Source organism: Mustela erminea, chromosome 4 (assembly GCF_009829155.1).
Source record: "Mustela erminea isolate mMusErm1 chromosome 4, mMusErm1.Pri, whole genome shotgun sequence".
Lineage (NCBI taxonomy): Eukaryota > Metazoa > Chordata > Mammalia > Carnivora > Mustelidae > Mustela > Mustela erminea.
The window spans coordinates 59400952-59418550 of record NC_045617.1 but is presented as its reverse complement, the minus strand read 5'-3'; the positions used below and the strand labels follow the sequence as shown (position 1 = coordinate 59418550).

General features: G+C 39.7%; 1 protein-coding gene across 8 annotated transcripts in view; it reads left to right on the top strand.

Annotated features, from left to right (window-relative positions):
- Positions 1–17599, top strand: part of AIG1 (androgen induced 1) — a 265814-nt gene that overhangs the window by 62806 nt on the left and 185409 nt on the right. For 6 of the 8 annotated variants that reach the window (XM_032339345.1, XM_032339340.1, XM_032339342.1 and 3 more), the window contains exon 2: positions 1564–1719. The exons of the other annotated variants lie outside the window; for them this stretch is intronic. In XM_032339345.1, the coding sequence (XP_032195236.1) occupies positions 1564–1719 (156 nt within the window). The remainder of the gene's footprint in view (positions 1–1563; positions 1720–17599) is intronic. 8 annotated transcript variants of the gene reach the window in all.

The following is a 17599-nucleotide window of genomic DNA, read 5'->3' as shown; positions in this document are numbered from 1 at the left end:
TCATGGAAATTATGTCTGGTCATCACAACATGATTCTTGCCACCCCTTCAGTCGGGCCATGCTCAGTAATCGCAGACTCAGGTTCTCCCACTCTGGTGTTTCTGGTTGTAGAAAGAATAACAATAAACCTTAAGTCATTGAAGCTATAAGACAAGCTAAGGTATGAGAAGGAAGAGAACATTACTCTAGCTAAGATTGGTTAATAATGGCAGGATGTGGGGAGCTTGGAAGACCATAGCGGTTGCACTTTATGTAAAAATACTGCAGGCTTTTATTTCACTAAGGTCAGCAATGGAATCTCCATTATTCAGAATTTTCAAAATGGCTTACATAAGAATTTGAACAGAATGATTGAGAATCTGAGTGTGGAGTACTATGCTAAAGGATGGAACCACGTGATTGTGAGGGTCTTTGTTCCCTTTGTTCTGTGCCTCAGTGAGGAACTCATCCTCTCATCCACTGAATCACAAGTTCTTTCCACCGCCAACATGGACATTTACACAACACTTTTTGTTGTTTTCTAAAGAAGTAGCGAGTAAAGTTGTATCTCTTATAAATATACCATCAGTAAATGATTTCTGGTAAAAGAAGCCAGAAAAATTACCCTGAATCTATTCTTGGTGCTAAATGGATGCCTTTTTAAGCCCAAGGAATGTATTTTCTTCCCTTTCCATAATTTGAATTATCATTTGCTAAGCTACATGACAGTCACTTCCTGCCTCTAGTTACAGCTCTGGGTCATTAATACTTTTGCCCTCACTTAGGGAATTTCACAGATTACTGAATTTAGTGTTTCAGAGTCCTCCCTTTAATAGTCCAAGTTATACATAGCTGATGTAAGTAATTTAGTTACTAATTGATTTGGGAATGTACAACTGAAAGCTTTTTTGGGAATAAGGTGTGGTTTATCTTTGTTTATATTACTTTGGGAAGATTTTATTTCACAAAAACAGAAAACCTGAGTAAGAGGTCCTATCATTTAGGTGTGACAACAGAAAATCGCTCTGTATAAGTTTTGATTATTGCATTCATTTGATTGTGACTCAAGGACTAAAAGCTTTGGCAAGAACATTTCTAAATTTAGGAGATAAAAGCATAGGAAGAGTTCTTCACATTCAGAAAAAAGTGTCTTGTTTCTTATTCAGGCTACCCTGATTGTTTTCTTTGTCTTTCTTCAATATTTATTAAACCCCACTAGTCAATATAACTAGATCATAGATATGATATTTTCAAAATATGGACATGTCATTATGATATTTGATACTGTTTTCTGTTGGGCCTATTTAGATATATATGTGCATGCTTACTTCGCATGTGTCCTGAAGTGAGCAAAAATGGAAGCAAAAATAGGATGAATTCTCTCACCCATGAGAGCAATTTGTAAATATCTCCCTTTTTCTTTCTTTCTTTTTTTTTTTTTTTTTTTTTTTGTAGGGCTAGTCTTTTAAGTATGCTTCTGGTCTTCTTTTATCATATGTCTATCATAAAGTTGTTGCTCGCTTGTCCTACAGCTGGGGCCTCCTTAGATCTTCCTGACTAACACCAGCTGTTGTCTCCCTCCAGGTCATCCAGGCTGTCTTTTTTGGCATTTGCGTGCTGACTGATCTTTCCAGTCTCCTGACTAGAGGAAGTGGGAACCAAGAACAAGAAAGGCAGCTCAAGAAGCTCATCTCTCTCCGGGACTGGATGTTAGCCGTCCTGGCCTTTCCTGTTGGGGTTGTGAGTATGATGTAGAATGCATCTAACCACAAAAGAAACTTGGGTCTTATTTCAGACTTCTAAGAGAAAAAGAAGGGCTGGTTATAGAGCAGGTTTGTGAATTAGTTTGCTAGGGTTACTGTCACAAAGCACCGCAGACTTGGGGGCTCAAACAATAGACATTTATTTTCTCACAGTTCTGGAGACTAGAAGTCCGAGATCAAAGCATCCGCAAGGCTGATTTCTTGTGAGGTTTCTGTCCTTGGTCAGTGAGTGGCCTCCTCTCTGTGTCCTCACATGATCTCCTCACATGTGTGTCCATGCCCTAATCTCCTCTTCCAATCAGGACATCAGTCATATTAGATTAGGACCCCTCACTGCCTTCATTTAATCTTACCTGCTTCTCGAAAAGCCCTACATCCAAATACAGTCACATTCCCAGATACTGGGGAGTTAGGACTTCAACATATGAATTTTAGAGAGACACAGTTCAACCCATAGCAGTGTCTTTAGCAGCCTGAACTTAAAATGTATGGTCCTTGGGTCTATGACCATTCTAGTATTTTTTAAACTTGAGAGAGGAAGTCAGCTCAAACTGCTTCGCCCTCCCGACTGTGCCATTGGCTAATATCGCTTAAGTAAATGCTGCTTTATGTTTGGGTCTGTTCTGGCTTCATTGATTTTCATTATTTTCTGTTAGAGCCCTCCATTGCTTGACTTCCTTCACAAGTCCGTTAATCATCCATTATCTGCCCATAAACCATGTTTCTTTAAAGGGCCAGAGTCCAATGAGATTCTATAGATATTAACCTATGGATCGCCAGGAAAAGAGGGCAAGAACTCCTCTAAATCTCAAATTGTGAAAACAAGGAAGCGTGTGTTACCTAATTCAAATTCAGATCTTTCCTTTGCCAGCCATTGTATAGAAAAAAACAGGCCCCGGTGATCTGGTCTAAAATGTGTATCAAGCCCAAGGTCCATGTTAGGCAGAATCAGAAAGTTGTTTTTTTTTAAATCCTTCCAGATCTATAACTGGCAGAAGATGCTTGTTCTAAGACCAATTAGTGAGTACCCAGATTATCACTGAATTGCTTTTCCTGTGTACTGAATTGTATTTTCTTGGATGAAGTAGTACTTAACTCTTGAAAGCAACACAAGGAGATTCTTGTAATCTGATCACACTCCTCTGCTCATTCTTTCATCTTTTTCCTTTGAAAAAATAAATGGGTGCTCATATTGAAACCATCCAGCAAATCTCTCAAATTCTGTTGCTTAATCTGACAGTTAGATGCTTCCCATACTATTTAGTATTTCCTTCTTTGGGCTTGACATATAAAATTCAAATACTTTCTATCAGAATAATCATCGAAGAGAAAACTTCCATGGGCATAAGGTATAAAGGCTTATACTCTGTGCATGAAAGAATTATCTAGAAAATCCAAGCCTGTGTGTCTTCTGTTTCTTTTTACTGGCTTATTCCCTTGGAATTTCTGTAGGTATGTCATTGGAAGCCTTCCTTGGCTAGAAGGAATACAGTAGCACAATACAAAAGTAAATAGGAATACAGTATTAACACATTTTCTCTTAGCTCTGCCTCTCCCTCTGTTATGCCATATCAAACTTTGTCTCTAGGGCTTAAACTGTGCCTCTTAGCACTCTCAACAAAGGCAGATTGCCTATGCCCTTTAGACATTTTTGACATCACTTTGGCCAGAAACTTTGCATCTGCTTGAGACTCGAGATACCCATCAGCTTTCAGTGAGATACCCATCAGCTTTCAGTGTCCTTTCTGAATTTGGTCCATGTGCGCCTCATGGTTTGTAAAAAGGATGGGGGACTTTTTGTTTGCTTGATCATGTTTGATACTTTACTCTATTTCACTATTTTTGTTCTTTTCTATGTGTTTTGAAAAAGGGATGAGAAGTAATTATACCTTTAATTTCACCCCTCCTTTTTAACCCGGAAGTCACATCACATTTCATTCCAAGGGTATGCCCCTTCCCACCCTGATGAGCTTTGCAGAAGAATTTAAAGAATAATGAATCAATCGGATGAACAGCTTCACTTATTTCTTTAACTCTTATTTTTGGCTTACCCACTGATATTTTAGAGTCAATATTTACATTTTTCGTAATCTTCCCTGTTATCATGAGTCATTTCCCTTTTACAGACACTTGCCTTTTCTTGTTCTTGAATTTTTTTTTATTTAAAATTCAGTTAGTTAACAAATATTACATCACTTGTTTCATTACATCAACAAGTATTACATCTCCACTTCATATAGACTTCAATAACTCACCCTTGCATATAATGCCCAGTGCTCATCACATCACGTGCCCACCCCAGCGTCCATCACCCAGTTACCCCATCCTCCACCTGCCTCCCCTCCAGCAACCTTCAGTTTGTTTCCTATAGTTAAGACGCTCTCATGGTTTGTCTCCTTCTCTGATTACTTCCCGTTCAGTTTTCCCTCCCTTCCCCTATGAGTCTCTGTGCTGTTTCTTATATTCCACATATGAGCGAATAATCTCGTGAATCAATCTCTGATTGACTTATTTCACTCAGAGTGATCTCCTCCAGTTCCATCCACGTCAATGTCGATGGTAAGCTATCATCCTTTCTGACGGCTGAGTAATATGTATATATGAACCACATCTTTATCCATTCATCTGTGGCAGACATCTGGGCTCTTTTCCACAGTTTGGCTATTGTGGACATTGCTGCTCTAAACACTGGGGTGCACGTGCCCCTTCGGATCACTACATTTGTATCTTTGGGGTAAATACCCAGTAGTGGGATTGCTGGGTTGCACTTTTTGAGGTCCCTCTGCTACATTGCTCTCTCTCTCTCTGTCTCCCCTTGGTATTAGGGAGAATTCTGGCCTATATTCTCCAGAAATTTTCCTATGTTTTCCACTGTTTCTTACTGTCATTTGAGTTTTTGCATCTATTTCCCCAGTTTCTCAAGCTAATACACAGAAATTCATTCTGAGGCAAAAAACTGATAAATAGCTTCTTTCCAGCCAGACCCCATTCATTTTATAGCAAAGTCATATTTACAAAGGACACAAATGTGTCTCTTTATAAGCATTTTAACACAGTTTTTTCATTAAAACATAATTTTATGATTTTTTGGCCTCCTTTCCCCCAGTTAACGTCCTAGCTTTCCTTTCTGGTGTGCTCTCGTCTTTGCTGTGACTTCGGAGGTGCTCTTCTGCCCCTCTTGTGTCTCTGCCAGACCTTTAGTTACTCACTAGTGTCTGGAATTCAGTGTGGTTTTACCACTGAAGTTTTTCTTCCTTGTTAAAATGGCAAAACCCTTTCTGGAGCAGAACCACTTGAAATCACGTGAAGAGGGGTCATCCTTACCGTTCCTGTGGCTCCTGGCCTGGGACGTTTCTTCTGAAGGATGGGTGGAGCATGCATGCCTGCACCCTGATTTGATGGAAATGTCCCTATCCCCTAGGCATCTATAGCGTAAGAATGCTTATCATGTGTGCAAGTGATTAATTATGACATTTATAATTAAACACCTTTTACTATGTTGGTTGAGATAGTCAAAATCCGAAAGAGCACAACACTCGAGCACTTGCCCAGTGCCCAAGAGTCTTGAACATGGCTGGAGCTTCCTAAAGACCAAGGTGCACAGCCCCCGCTGAGAACCTGCCTGTGGTCCCCAGAGGCCGCCGGGCTCTGACTGCCGGTGCTTGCCAGCCTCGCAGGGTACCTCCCCTTCACCCCACTTTCTCCTGGCTTCCTCTGCTTCTCACCTTTTGTTGGTCAGCCGGAAGTTTGCAGGGAAAGTCATGTTATTTTTGTTTCCTGATGCAGGGCAGAGAGACAAGGGGCATAATAAGGGGCAGAGTGGCACCTCCACTCAAATTTTCCTAAAGAGACCTCTGAACCCCAAGCTTTGCCTGGTGCTCCCATTATCTCTCTCTCTCTCATCTTAGCTGCAACTATGGCAACAAGAAAGACATGGGTAGGTTATCTAGGATTTGTATTGTCTCCATTAATGCTTCCTCCGATAACGAGGTTAATTGAGAGTTGACAGTAATTGCTTTATGTGGGCATGAAGCACTAAATATGATTTTTGTGACCCATAGACCTAAAGTGTCTACTTCATGGACTCTCTCTCTAGGATATATAAAAATAATGAAGCATTCCAATCAAAGATAATTGGCGCAAAGTTTTGTTTGAGCGTAACCTTGAAGAAATCAGCGGGGTTGCTTGAGTGAACATAGCATGTATCATCCTGATTTGTGTAGATGCCCAGAAATGCAAAGCTGGCCTTGATTTAGTAACACTAATGGCCGGAAACCACCAACACTCCCAAAGCTTTGCAACGCATTTTGCAGGGATAACCCATGGGAGGCTCTTTGTACCATGTGCAGTTTATTTCTGAACCCTGTCACCCTTTTAAAGAAGCATTACAAATAACTCTATGACATTATGTGGTCTGGAAGGACTGAAGTTTGTTAGGAGCAATCAAACCAAGAATGTCTTTTGTCTCCTGTGAGTTTGTTGACTTTTGTGTTAGCAGATACCCTTCTAGCTAAGAGAATCAGCTAAGACTTGCAACGAAGCAAACAAACAAACAAAAAGGTAAAGAAAAAGAGGAAGAGTGGCAAAAAAAAAAAAAAAAAAGAAACTGATGGGTATGAAAGTGCTTCTTTCAGATATTCTAAATGTGTTTCCAACTACTCTCCAAAGCAGCCCCTTTAATGACCTAGAGCTCTCATACTTTCTCCATTCATTCAAGTGTATGTATCCCATTCATTTGCAGCTTCTCAGCTTGCAGGAGACATGTCATCGGATCTCCCCACCTCCCCCATACATCTTTGTCCCTGGTGTCGCTTGGGTTGCTCGAGACCGAAAGCTGGGCTGTTGTTTAACTAATGTTGCTGATGGCTGAGGATGAGGATGTCCCTCTCTGTGGAGAGGGGGAGAGGATCCATGAAGGACCTGGAGATTTTAGGACCTGATAGATGTTCTAACCAGGGGTGGGCATCCAGGGTATCCCGAGCAAACCAGGATGCGCCAAGATAGGGTTTTCTGGAATTTGGGCTTTTTTTTTTTTTTTTTTTTTTATTTCCAGCATAACAGTATTCATTATTTTTGCACCACACCCCGTGCTCCATGCAATCCGTGCTTGGGCTTTTTATCTGAGTTTAGTCTCAAAGCTATTCATTCAGTAACTGTCTCCGGTGTTATAAGTGTGTTTTTGTGAAGATGTGGTAAAGATTTGATATGTATCAACCTAGTCTAGGTACCTCGAAAATTTGTTTTTGCTTGTGCTAGAGGCTGTATGATACCTATTTCCTTAGGATATATGGAAAATGTAATTTGAAATCTCAAATGCAAACTTAAAGAAAAAGTATCTAGCAAGTATTTTCAAAAAGTGATTCGTAAGGCTTCATTTATTGACATACCTGCTAACTCTAAGCTGTTATTCACAAAAATGTTGTGAAGTGTACGAATTTAGATCATATCCCTACAATCTAAAAAAAATTATTTTCCTTTCTGATTTTTAAGTAAGAGATTGGCTGAAATGGAAAGCAAACATTAATTTATATTAATTACTAATATAAATATCTGTTAATGTAACACATAAAGGAAGGGAATTTTATTCTGTTTGAGAGTATATGAAGCAAATGCCTTTCCTTCTGTTTTGATATTAAGGGAAAACTTTTAAAAAAACACATTATTTACTTTATTCTACAAACTCTGGATTTAACATAAAAATGCACTTCATATCCACTGATCCTCTCTTTATTAAATTTTCACACAGGTACCTGAAACCAAACTCTTTCCTGGTTTATTATTTTTTTTTAAACCTTCATTGATGTTTTAAGTTTCTTCAAATGCCCTTTTCCTTTCTCTTCACCTTTGAAGCTAAAAATGTAATATGTGTTAGGTCATATTTTATGGTAAAACCCAGTTCATTTTGGGTTAAACCAATCATATGCTTTCTTCCTGCACCGAAGTGAGTGTGAGTTGGATTGCCTATGAGGGAGGGTTCACAGTTGGGTATTCCTTCAAGATCAGTAAATGAAATGAACTTTTTCCTCCCCTACCAGGAGAAATACTTGGGAGACTGTAATTACCTAACGTAGGTGAGTAGTCTTACATAATTTTTTGAATAGCCTTTTCCAAAGACCAAGGACATAATGTGATTAGACAGAAGTACCTGATAGGGAACCAGGTTGCTTCTTGACAATCTTACATATATTTGTCTCCTAGATGGAAACCAAAGATTTTCTGCCTACGTGATCTATGTAATTTGTACAGCTTCATGGAGCAGGCAGCTTGCTTGATGCTTGCAAAATAAATTTCTTCAACACAAAAAATAATCACAATTTAATAACATTTTCTATAGGTGCTCACTTTTAATCACACTCTAGTGGAAAGCACACATTTATATCCAGAACATTCAAAGGACAGAAACTCTAGTCAAGTCAATAATTATTTGTATATACATGGAGATCACTAGGTAAGTAGTACTGAGTGCTAGAAGCCAAGATACCAGTGACTAAGAATTGATCTTGTCCTTCAAGAGTCTCAATGTCTAGAGAAAGTGACTTTTTATAAGCTCTATGAACAACTACAGTGAAGAGGCATGGTGTAGATAACAGTGCAGGGGTCTAAGGTGAAGAATTATCCTAGAAGAGGAAGGGATTGATTTTAGTGAGTGGGAGGTCTTGGAAGACTTCCCAGAAATGATGATGTTGGAGCTCTGTTTTGACAAATGACCACAAACTTATTGAATGTTTAAGTTAATGATGCTTTCAGCTGCAAATAACAGAACCCCCATAGGTATCCACCTGGTTCACTGTTTTAATTCATTCAAGTCTCTGTTCAAATGATCACCTCGCAGAAAAGCTTCCATGAATAATCAATATAAATTAGCTTTCCATTATTCTCAATCTCCTTAACTTGCATTATGTAATCCATAATGATTACCACTACCTGGCACGTTCTATGTTTATTCTTTTATTTCTGTAACAGATGTCTCCTCTGACTTTGCACCTTGTGAGGCCACAGAGGTTGCATGTTTGATCTACTGCTGTAACCCAAGCCTCAGGAGCAAGACCTAAATAATTCAGTATTTATTGAGTGAATATCCATTCAACTGTGGCTTAAGCAATAAAGATATTTAATATCTCACAAAGCAAGAAGCCTATAAGCAGGTAGTTTCAGAATGGTATTGCTTGGTGTTATCATTTGAGACTTAGGCATTTTGTATTATCCACTTTCTTTTCTCCCAAGTGTTGGCTTTTTGCCTTGGACTTGCACCTACAGTCTCAAGAGGGTTGATAAAAGTCCCAAACATCACCTCCTCTGCAACCATGTTCAGGGCAGGAAGAGGAAGAAGTTCTTTAGGGGGCTCTCCCCACGTGTTTGTCTCTTCATCAGGATCAGGAATATTTCCTCTAAGCCCTGTCAACAGACTTCTCCATAGGTTTCATTTGTTAGAAGAGTCACATGGCTAGAACCAGCTGCAAGGGAGGCTGGGAAAGCAAGTGGGAGAAGGAAATGAGCTTACTGTAAGGGCTTCAATGAGTTATGATTTATCCTTAGGGATTGGGCACATTGCTGCCCAAATAAAATCAGGAGTTTTAAGAACTATGATAAGTAACAAATATTGAGAATAACTATTAAATGTAAACTGAGTAAAAGCAAATGGGATTTTAAGTAATTTTTTGTTTATCTGTTGTTTTACGAAAAAGAGAGTAAAACTAATGAGACTTATCATGGACATTTCCTATCTGAGTCAAGGAAGGCATATTTTTTTCCATTTATTTTCTGCCAGCACCATTTTTTTTTTTTGGTACATTTTAATTCGTGTTCTTATAAACAGCTATCAAAAATCTGGTATTTGAAGTTCCTCTCAAAGAAAGTCCCATATGTTATACAAGTGACTAAATGGTTTCTGTTCAGCTTCTGAAACTCCTGAGGAAATTTGTGAGAGCTGGCCCTGCCACAGACCAGCAACTCAGACAGGTGGACGACCAGGTTCAATGAGTAGAGTCTTTCTTGACTAGCCCCCTAGACGTGGTAGAGACCAGTCATGCACTGAGTGTCATTTCACAGAATTCCCACTCTCTCTGGGCCAAAGAGCCACAAAAATGTCTCAGGAAATGTAGACATCTTTTTTCCATATTTATACCCATAAGTATGATATATATTTGAAGTACGTAATTGAGAAATGGTAGACTTGACCTTCAGTAACATTAATAATGTGACGCATATTATAAAATAGACACACGATTCTTGTTCTCAAAAATAAGACCACACCCCCCTCCCAATCCCAGTCAGGATCTTTGTATGCCCTTGTTTGGGAAACCAAGAACAAGATGCAATATTAACTGTTGATTAAAAAGGAAAAGAAAAAAGGAACACAGTATTTTTCTTCTTCCTTCTCTGCTTATCTTTCTTCCTCCTTCTCAATCTCTCTCTCTCCCGCTTTCACCTTTTGCCCTCATCACTCTACCCCAACCTCATCTCCTTCTCTGTAGAAGAAGAAACAGTGATTTGCTGTGTGGGTGCCCTGAAATCACTATAGTCCCTATGGGCGTCTTCAGGTGACTCTTACCTGTTTTAGCTGGATCAGAATGTGCTGTATCACATCAGCTGATAGTACAAGGAATATTTCCCCCCAAGGAAGGAGCAAAGTTTATTCACTTTTAGTGGTGCCTGTGGGATGACCGTGCTAATGATTTGCTTATCTTACTGCGAATAGCAGGTTCTACATAGGACTTTCCTTCATCATGTTTTCCTTTAGCTCTCTTAGAAATGGAAGTTGAGGCATGATTCTAACTTTGGGGGACATGTCAGGGGACAGGTGGGAAGGTGAGATGAGGAACTGGGAGACAATGAGGGGAGAGCATGCGTGGAGCCACAGCTCACAGGGAGCCCTGGAGTCCCACTCATGGTCTCCTAAACCTCTGAAGGGCACCTGCCAAGAGGTTTCCCTCTCCAGAACGCCCATTTATCCCGTAGGTTACATCTGTGCTCCATCTGCACAAAGGAGCAAACACACTGGGTGTTGGGCTGTGCTGCTAAGGTTTGGTGGATGGGGAGAAAATGAAGGGAGCGTGTCTCAGAAGGAACCAGAAGGAGCCCTTCTGTCCCAGTCTGCTTGTGGGTGCTCTACCATGTTGTTCATTGTTCGCCAAGGGGAGACTGGGGAAGAATGGGAAACAAGAAAATTCCGAGCATAAGTGGAGGTGTGCCCACGTTGGACAGTGTGAATGGAGATAAGTTTTCTCTCCCCTTTTGGATTCCCTCACGACTTAACGTTGAGGAGGGACCCTCCCCTTTCCTCACCTTAAAACTCCACTACAAAATTAGAATGATGACTTTCCTACAAGCACAAATAATGAAGCAGGAAGAAGCCTCAGCCCTCCCGTGCCCAGAAAATAATACAAGCACGCATATGCCCAGGGCATGCTGTCAAAGTTAGCCTTGAGTCAACAAAGAGAAACAGCCCCTAGATTCATTAATAGAGTGACATTTTTGTCTGAATATTCAGAAGTGCTACCTGCTCCTCCCTCTTGCTGCAATTGCCTTAGAATTTTCAGGAAGACACCACACACCCAGAGGCATTTGCAGTCGCCTTTCTTTTTTGTTTCCAACCGGTGGAAGAGCGGTTCCATTTGCACATTATGAGACTTCTCACCCTCTCCCTTCCCACAGAGGCAAACCCCACAAACAACTCAAGGGGCTGAAAAAAATCTAAAAATGAGCACTAACTTCTGCTCCCTGCTACTTGGGGATAGATACGGTGCTAAGGGCTTTACTTTAACTGCGTATTCGACCCTCATAGCCTCAAACGGTAGGAATTTCCGTCATTCTCACTTCACAGAAGATGCTTCTATGGTACAGTTGTACAGATGGGGTTCCCACTTTACAGGGTGCAAGTCTGCGGCCCCTGGTGCAGCCAGGACCTCACCCAGACCCGGACGACTGGGGAGCTTGCTGTTAGCAGGTACTCTGCTTCTTGACAAACCAGACCTAACTTTGCTTTTCATCATTCGCCTGATGGGTATTTTTAGCTACATACAGAAGTTCTGAGCTGACCACAGTTTCTAATTTAGGAGAATGCATCAGAGTAAGAAAGGGAGTTATGCAGAATCTGGATTAAAAGACGCTATTTATCCTTTTCCCTGAGGCTATTTAACAAAAGCTGTTCATTTGTGTTTATTACTGTTTCCATTTGATGTATTATTTCACACTATGGGGCCAATGGTTTTATACAGTTTTAGAGGCCAGTATGCAAAGTATAAGTTTTGGCAAAAACAAAACAAAACAAACAAACAAACAAACAAAAAATCATCCTGCTTTGTCTTCTTGTTTCAACCATTGAGTATAGATTTAAGCTCACCCATTTACCCAATGTGCTTGTTTTTAATATCTGAAAATCAGGTTTTATCAATAGAATTAGCATCATTATTAAAAATGGTTACTAATTGTATCCAGTATCATCTGCAGCTCATCTCTGGGGTTTCAAGAAGGCACAGTTCGTGGCTACAGGATTGCAAAAGAATATTTTCGGCAAGAAATGATCCAGTACATTCCTTATGGGTATCCTAACAAATGAACTGTGCCTACCCCAGAAAAAATTTTACTAGGAATTCCTGAAAGCAATTTTGTTCTGCTTTATCAGGAGAAGCTTTTCAGTTAAATCTGCTTTTCTTTTTAAATTTATAATTTATACCTCCACCTATTTTCACCAAGGATTTGAGGTGGTCTAAATCAAATCAGTTCATCAAATTGAACTACTCTCCTGGGCCTCAGCCTCATTCAGCCCCGGCTGCCTGTAAATAATCTTGTCTATTTGGATGAGTGTCTTCTCTGCTATGTTGCAGGATACACAGAAGAACTTTCTTGTGCATTTTATCTTGCAATGCCAAGCAAACCAGGAAAATGGGAACACATCTCCAATAGACCTTCTGGCAAGTTTACTGAATGCTATGTGCCAGTCACTGTGTTAAACGCCCTCACACAATTTCACTTACTCTCAAAGGGGATCTTATAAAAACAAGAAGCAGTAGGCAAGACGAAGCTCACTCATCCCCAAGGCTGTGAGCCCAGCACCAGGACCTGCACCCTGAGAGAGGGTAGACAAGCTGTTGCCACAATAGGCAGCAGCAGTCAATTCTTGTCCTGTTTGGTCCTTTCTGGAGAATAATGCCTGCCATATTGGACCTGGTCAGTCATGCTTGATGCCTGCTTGATGCTGTAAGGGCCTCAAGTAAAAAGAGTAGGAAGGAAGGAGAAAGAGAAAGCGAATTCTCAGGCAAAAGAATCATCCACAGGAAGGAGATTTTCTCTCCAATCTTGGCACATTCCTGAATTGCTGATCTTCTAAAGTAATTAGTTTAGTCTAACCCTGGCTTTTAATTGACAAGAGGTATTCTTCAACCAAAAAAAAAAAAAAAAAAAAAAAAAAAAAAAATCCATAATTGATCAGCAATTCTAGAGGAGCCTAAGCAGATGGCAAAGAATTCAAGTAGCTCAAATACCAGAACACAACTCCTGAAATGCTGTTGGGCAGACAAAATGCTGACGCTTGGGCTGCATAGATGCTTCTCTGGGCCAGTTTGGTTCCAGAGATGACCATTTGTTTGTTACGCCTTCCACCTTTGTTTATACAGCAGAGATCATCACAGAACAATTTAAAGGGCAAAAACAAAAGTCCACCCAAATTTCCGTAATGAGCATTTATTTCTTTCATAGTAAGAAAATCTCACGTATATTCTCATTTGCAAATGTATTGTCATTTGCAGATGTTTATGCTCTAAATTTAAAGGGTAATTATTCCTAGAAGAAGAAATAAGATTGATATGCAGTTGATACGATGTTCAAAAACAAACACACCAACCTTTCCAAAAGTTCTTTCCCCACTGCAAACTATGCACAGAAAGTTTTATGTATTTTCCTAGTTTGTTTATGCCTATAACCTAAACTAAGGAAAACTTTAGTGCTTTTTCTCTCCTGTCTCCAGAGCAATTCAGAGAGAGCTATGTGACCATTTGTGGGTATCCCAGTGTGCTGGGACAGTATTTAAATGTCACTGTAGTCCAGAACCAAAGACCCAGACACTCAATTTTATCAATCTTCTCTAAGGGGATCCTTCTCTCAGCCAATGAACTAATGCAAACTAAATGATAACAGACTAAAGTTTAACTCAGAAGGATAATTGAATAATTTGTAATGATTAAAAAAAAAAAAAAGCTGGGGCGCCTGGGTGGCTCAGTGGGTTAAAGCCTCTGCCTTCGGCTCAGGTCATGATCTCAGGGTCCTGGGATCAAGCCCCACATCAGGATCTCTGCTCAGCAGGGAGCCTGCTTCCTCCTCTCTCTCTCTGCCTACTTGTGATCTCTGTCTGTCTGTCAAATAAATAAATAAAATCTTTAAAAAAATAAAAATAAAATAAAATTTAAAAAGCTGTCAGGTAGACTAGAATCTGCATAAACTCTCTCTAGAACAGAACAATTTGAAGAAGACAGAGAGTATCCAGGGGTCAGATTACTAGTCTGATGCATCCTTTTGCTCCATAGGGACTGACTTACCGAGTAGATCAGAAGCAACCTTGGGGGGCCAGAGGCACCTCTTTTCTATGCAAAGCAGGAGACCCATTCTTGCCCTGTTCTATCCATAAGCCTGTCCTTGGTAATGATACTTTTCCCTGTTAACAGATCCTTCTTGGGAAGCCCGTAATTCATTTAATCAGGCTTCAAAGTCCACTGTTATAATAGTGTTCTGGTCAGGCCATTATGATATTATACCCAAGACACCGAATATAGGCAGTCATTGATCCATAGCTACCTAACAGGATGCTTCTACAAAAGGATGTTCTAATTACTTAATTAACTTTTATTAGATTAGATTAAATTAGATCTTTCTTAATTTTATTCTCAGGTGGTAACTTTAAATTCAAGTTGTAGTTAGCTGGATATCTCTCCCATGTGCTTGTAGATATTCATTTTAATGCAATCCTATCTAATAATAGACTACAGTCCCCTTTTATTAAAAAGAGAAAGGGAAAGAGAGACAGAGAGCAAGAATTTGATTATTTAGTGATTTTATGTGACAAAAGGTCTAAATCGTTTTTTGAAAAAGAAATTTCTATCAATGCTATTTGATTGGCAGTGGTTCTCCAACATAATAAAAATAGTCTTGTGTGAGGTTTAGGGATATGTTTAATTATTTTATTTGTTGTCACTCGACAGAGAGTGAAAGAAGCCCTGCTCAATTTGTGTTCAAATGGAATTGAATTTAAAATGGATCATTTTTAAACTTTGAACCCATAAAAGGAGGGTTAGTTATTAGAATGCAAAAATGACCGACGTTATGGGGCGATCTCACCTGTGTGAGGCATTAGGAGACCAGATGTAGTTAAAAGAACGTGAGCCTTGGAGGAAGATGTGGGTTTTAATTCTGGATCCACCATTTCCTAATACAAATTTCATAGGCTCCCCCAATCCTGGTTTTCTAATGTGATGGGTGGGCTCAACGAAACCTAACTCACTTGGGTTATTGTGAAGGACAACGAAAGTCACAGAGTAGCTAGAACAGTATCCAGCAGGATGACAAGTAAAGAGTGTCAGTTTCCTTCCATTTGCCTCAAAAGTGGTCTCACATCACAGAGAATGTCCTGAGAGATGAAAGCATCTTTCAGCAAAGTATTCACACTGCTCCATTGCAGACACGCATTCAAAATTCCAAGGTATGTATGGTCATACCATCCAAAATCCCAGAAGAAGTTCTTATGGTTCAGGAAGGCAGTAGAAGGTAGAAGGAAAGGCTGAAATACTGGTAAAAGCCTTCAAGGGAAAATAATATACCACTGGTGGGGTTTATGTCCTAAGTTAGAAATGGGTCTGCTCTGTTACAACTTCCTCACCCACCATTTCCAACTTAGTTCGCCTAGAAATCTGAGCGGTGGTGGATACATCTTCTATTTTCCAGTGCAAATAAGCAACTGATTGATTGAACTAGTAGGTTGAAAATTACACAAAAGAGGAAAAAATTCTGATTTCTTGAAAGTTCTGACCTATCTTTAGCATTTTCATCAGAGAAATCTATCTACATTATTATTTATGAATATTGGGACTTTTTCCAAGTTTTTGGCAGTTCTGGGCAATACTGCTTTGAACATTCTTTTTTTTTTTTTTTTTTTACTTGACAGAGAGAGATCACAAGTAGGCAGAGAAGCAAGCAGAGAGAGAGAGAGAGGAGGAAGCAGGCTCCCTGCTGAGCAGAGAGCCCGATGTGGGACTCGATCCCAGGACCCTGAGATCATGACCTGAGCTAAAGGCAGCGGCTTAACCCACTGAGCCACCCAGGCACCCTGCTTTGAACATTCTTATACATTCCTTCTCCTGCTCCACGTGTATAAAAGATTCTCCAGGACAAAACCTTCCTAAACAGTAAGCTGCAATGAAATACAAGTGCGCCAAGGCATGCCCATCACCTCTGCCCCTGTGAATCTGAGTGTGGTCTGGGGTGCCATAGTTATGACCCCGTTTTATCAGATTTTTTTCCCTGTACCTACAGATTTTTTTCCTGTACCTACAGCATACAAGCACCTGTATGCTTGTTTTCAATTTCATTAATCATTTGGCTATTCTTTGCTGTCGTCTGAAGATGTACACCTCACTCATTAATTTTTACACCTCTCTTTCTACTGTAAGTTTAGGAGGCTGCAAAATTCCCTCATTTAACACTTTAACTACATCCCACAAGAATTGTTATCTACCATTTTTATTGCTTTTTATTTCTAAATATTTTCCAGAGACCATTATGATTTTGTATTTGATCTCCAGTTTTTAAAGCATGTTTTTAGATTGCCAAACATAAAGGGATTTTTATGTTTCTATTATTGATTTTAAACCCAATTGCCCTTTGGCCAGAGGTTATGATCAGTAAGATACCAATATTCTGAAATTTTCGTAATTGCTTTTTAGTTTAAATGGTGGCAGATTTTTATATTCTTAACTTGAGCATTAAAAGAACACACATTTGAGATCACTGCATCTTCCTGAAAGCTCATATTAGGCCACAAACCCACATGATTGCTATCTTAAGGTTCTGATGGCTATCTTATGGTTATGAATTTTCAGGGTAGTTTTTCTTTCTCTGTCTTCTCAGTACAGAGCTCAGGTTCCAACAGACATGTTTTCCTTAGTGCCCACTTCTCTGTCAGGTTAAGGAATACCCTTTCATGGAAAGTGTAACTTTCTGGGGTACTAGCTTTAGGTGGAGGCCTCAGTGGGACTGCCCACACAGGGCAGCATTTATCTTGTATCTCTTGAATTCCACAGAGCCTCCAAAGATAAGTTTAGGGTCCCTGTGGTTTGACAGATACTTCCGGAGGAAAGCTGGCCTCTGGTGCTTGCTGATCTCCTGGATTCTCCCTCACTTTACTTTGACACCAACAGTTTCACTTTTTGTCACATTGCAGTTTCTTTCAAAAGATGCTTCATGTTTCCTGGATATGTTATGAAACAACAAAATCAAGGTTATATAGTATGACATGTCTATTTAAGAAGGGGAGGCACACAGATATGAACATTTGGCATTTATATGAGTGAATGTATACCTTTCTTCTTGTTTTTACCAAAAGAAGCACTGGAGGAATGAAAGAGAAACTGATACATGGTTACCTAAATATTTAATGAAACTTTTTATCTTTCCTTTCATTTTTTTTTATGGTAGTTTTCATTGGGAGAGTAGGTTTGGAACATTTATTCCATCATATAGCTGGATATATAAGTAAGTTCTGATTCCCTTTTTACCACATCTTATCTAGAGAATGGGTTTATCTAGGGCTCCTACTGAATCTCCTTTGTATCAGTGTCTCCATAACAGAAGTTATCTTCCCTTGAAGTCCC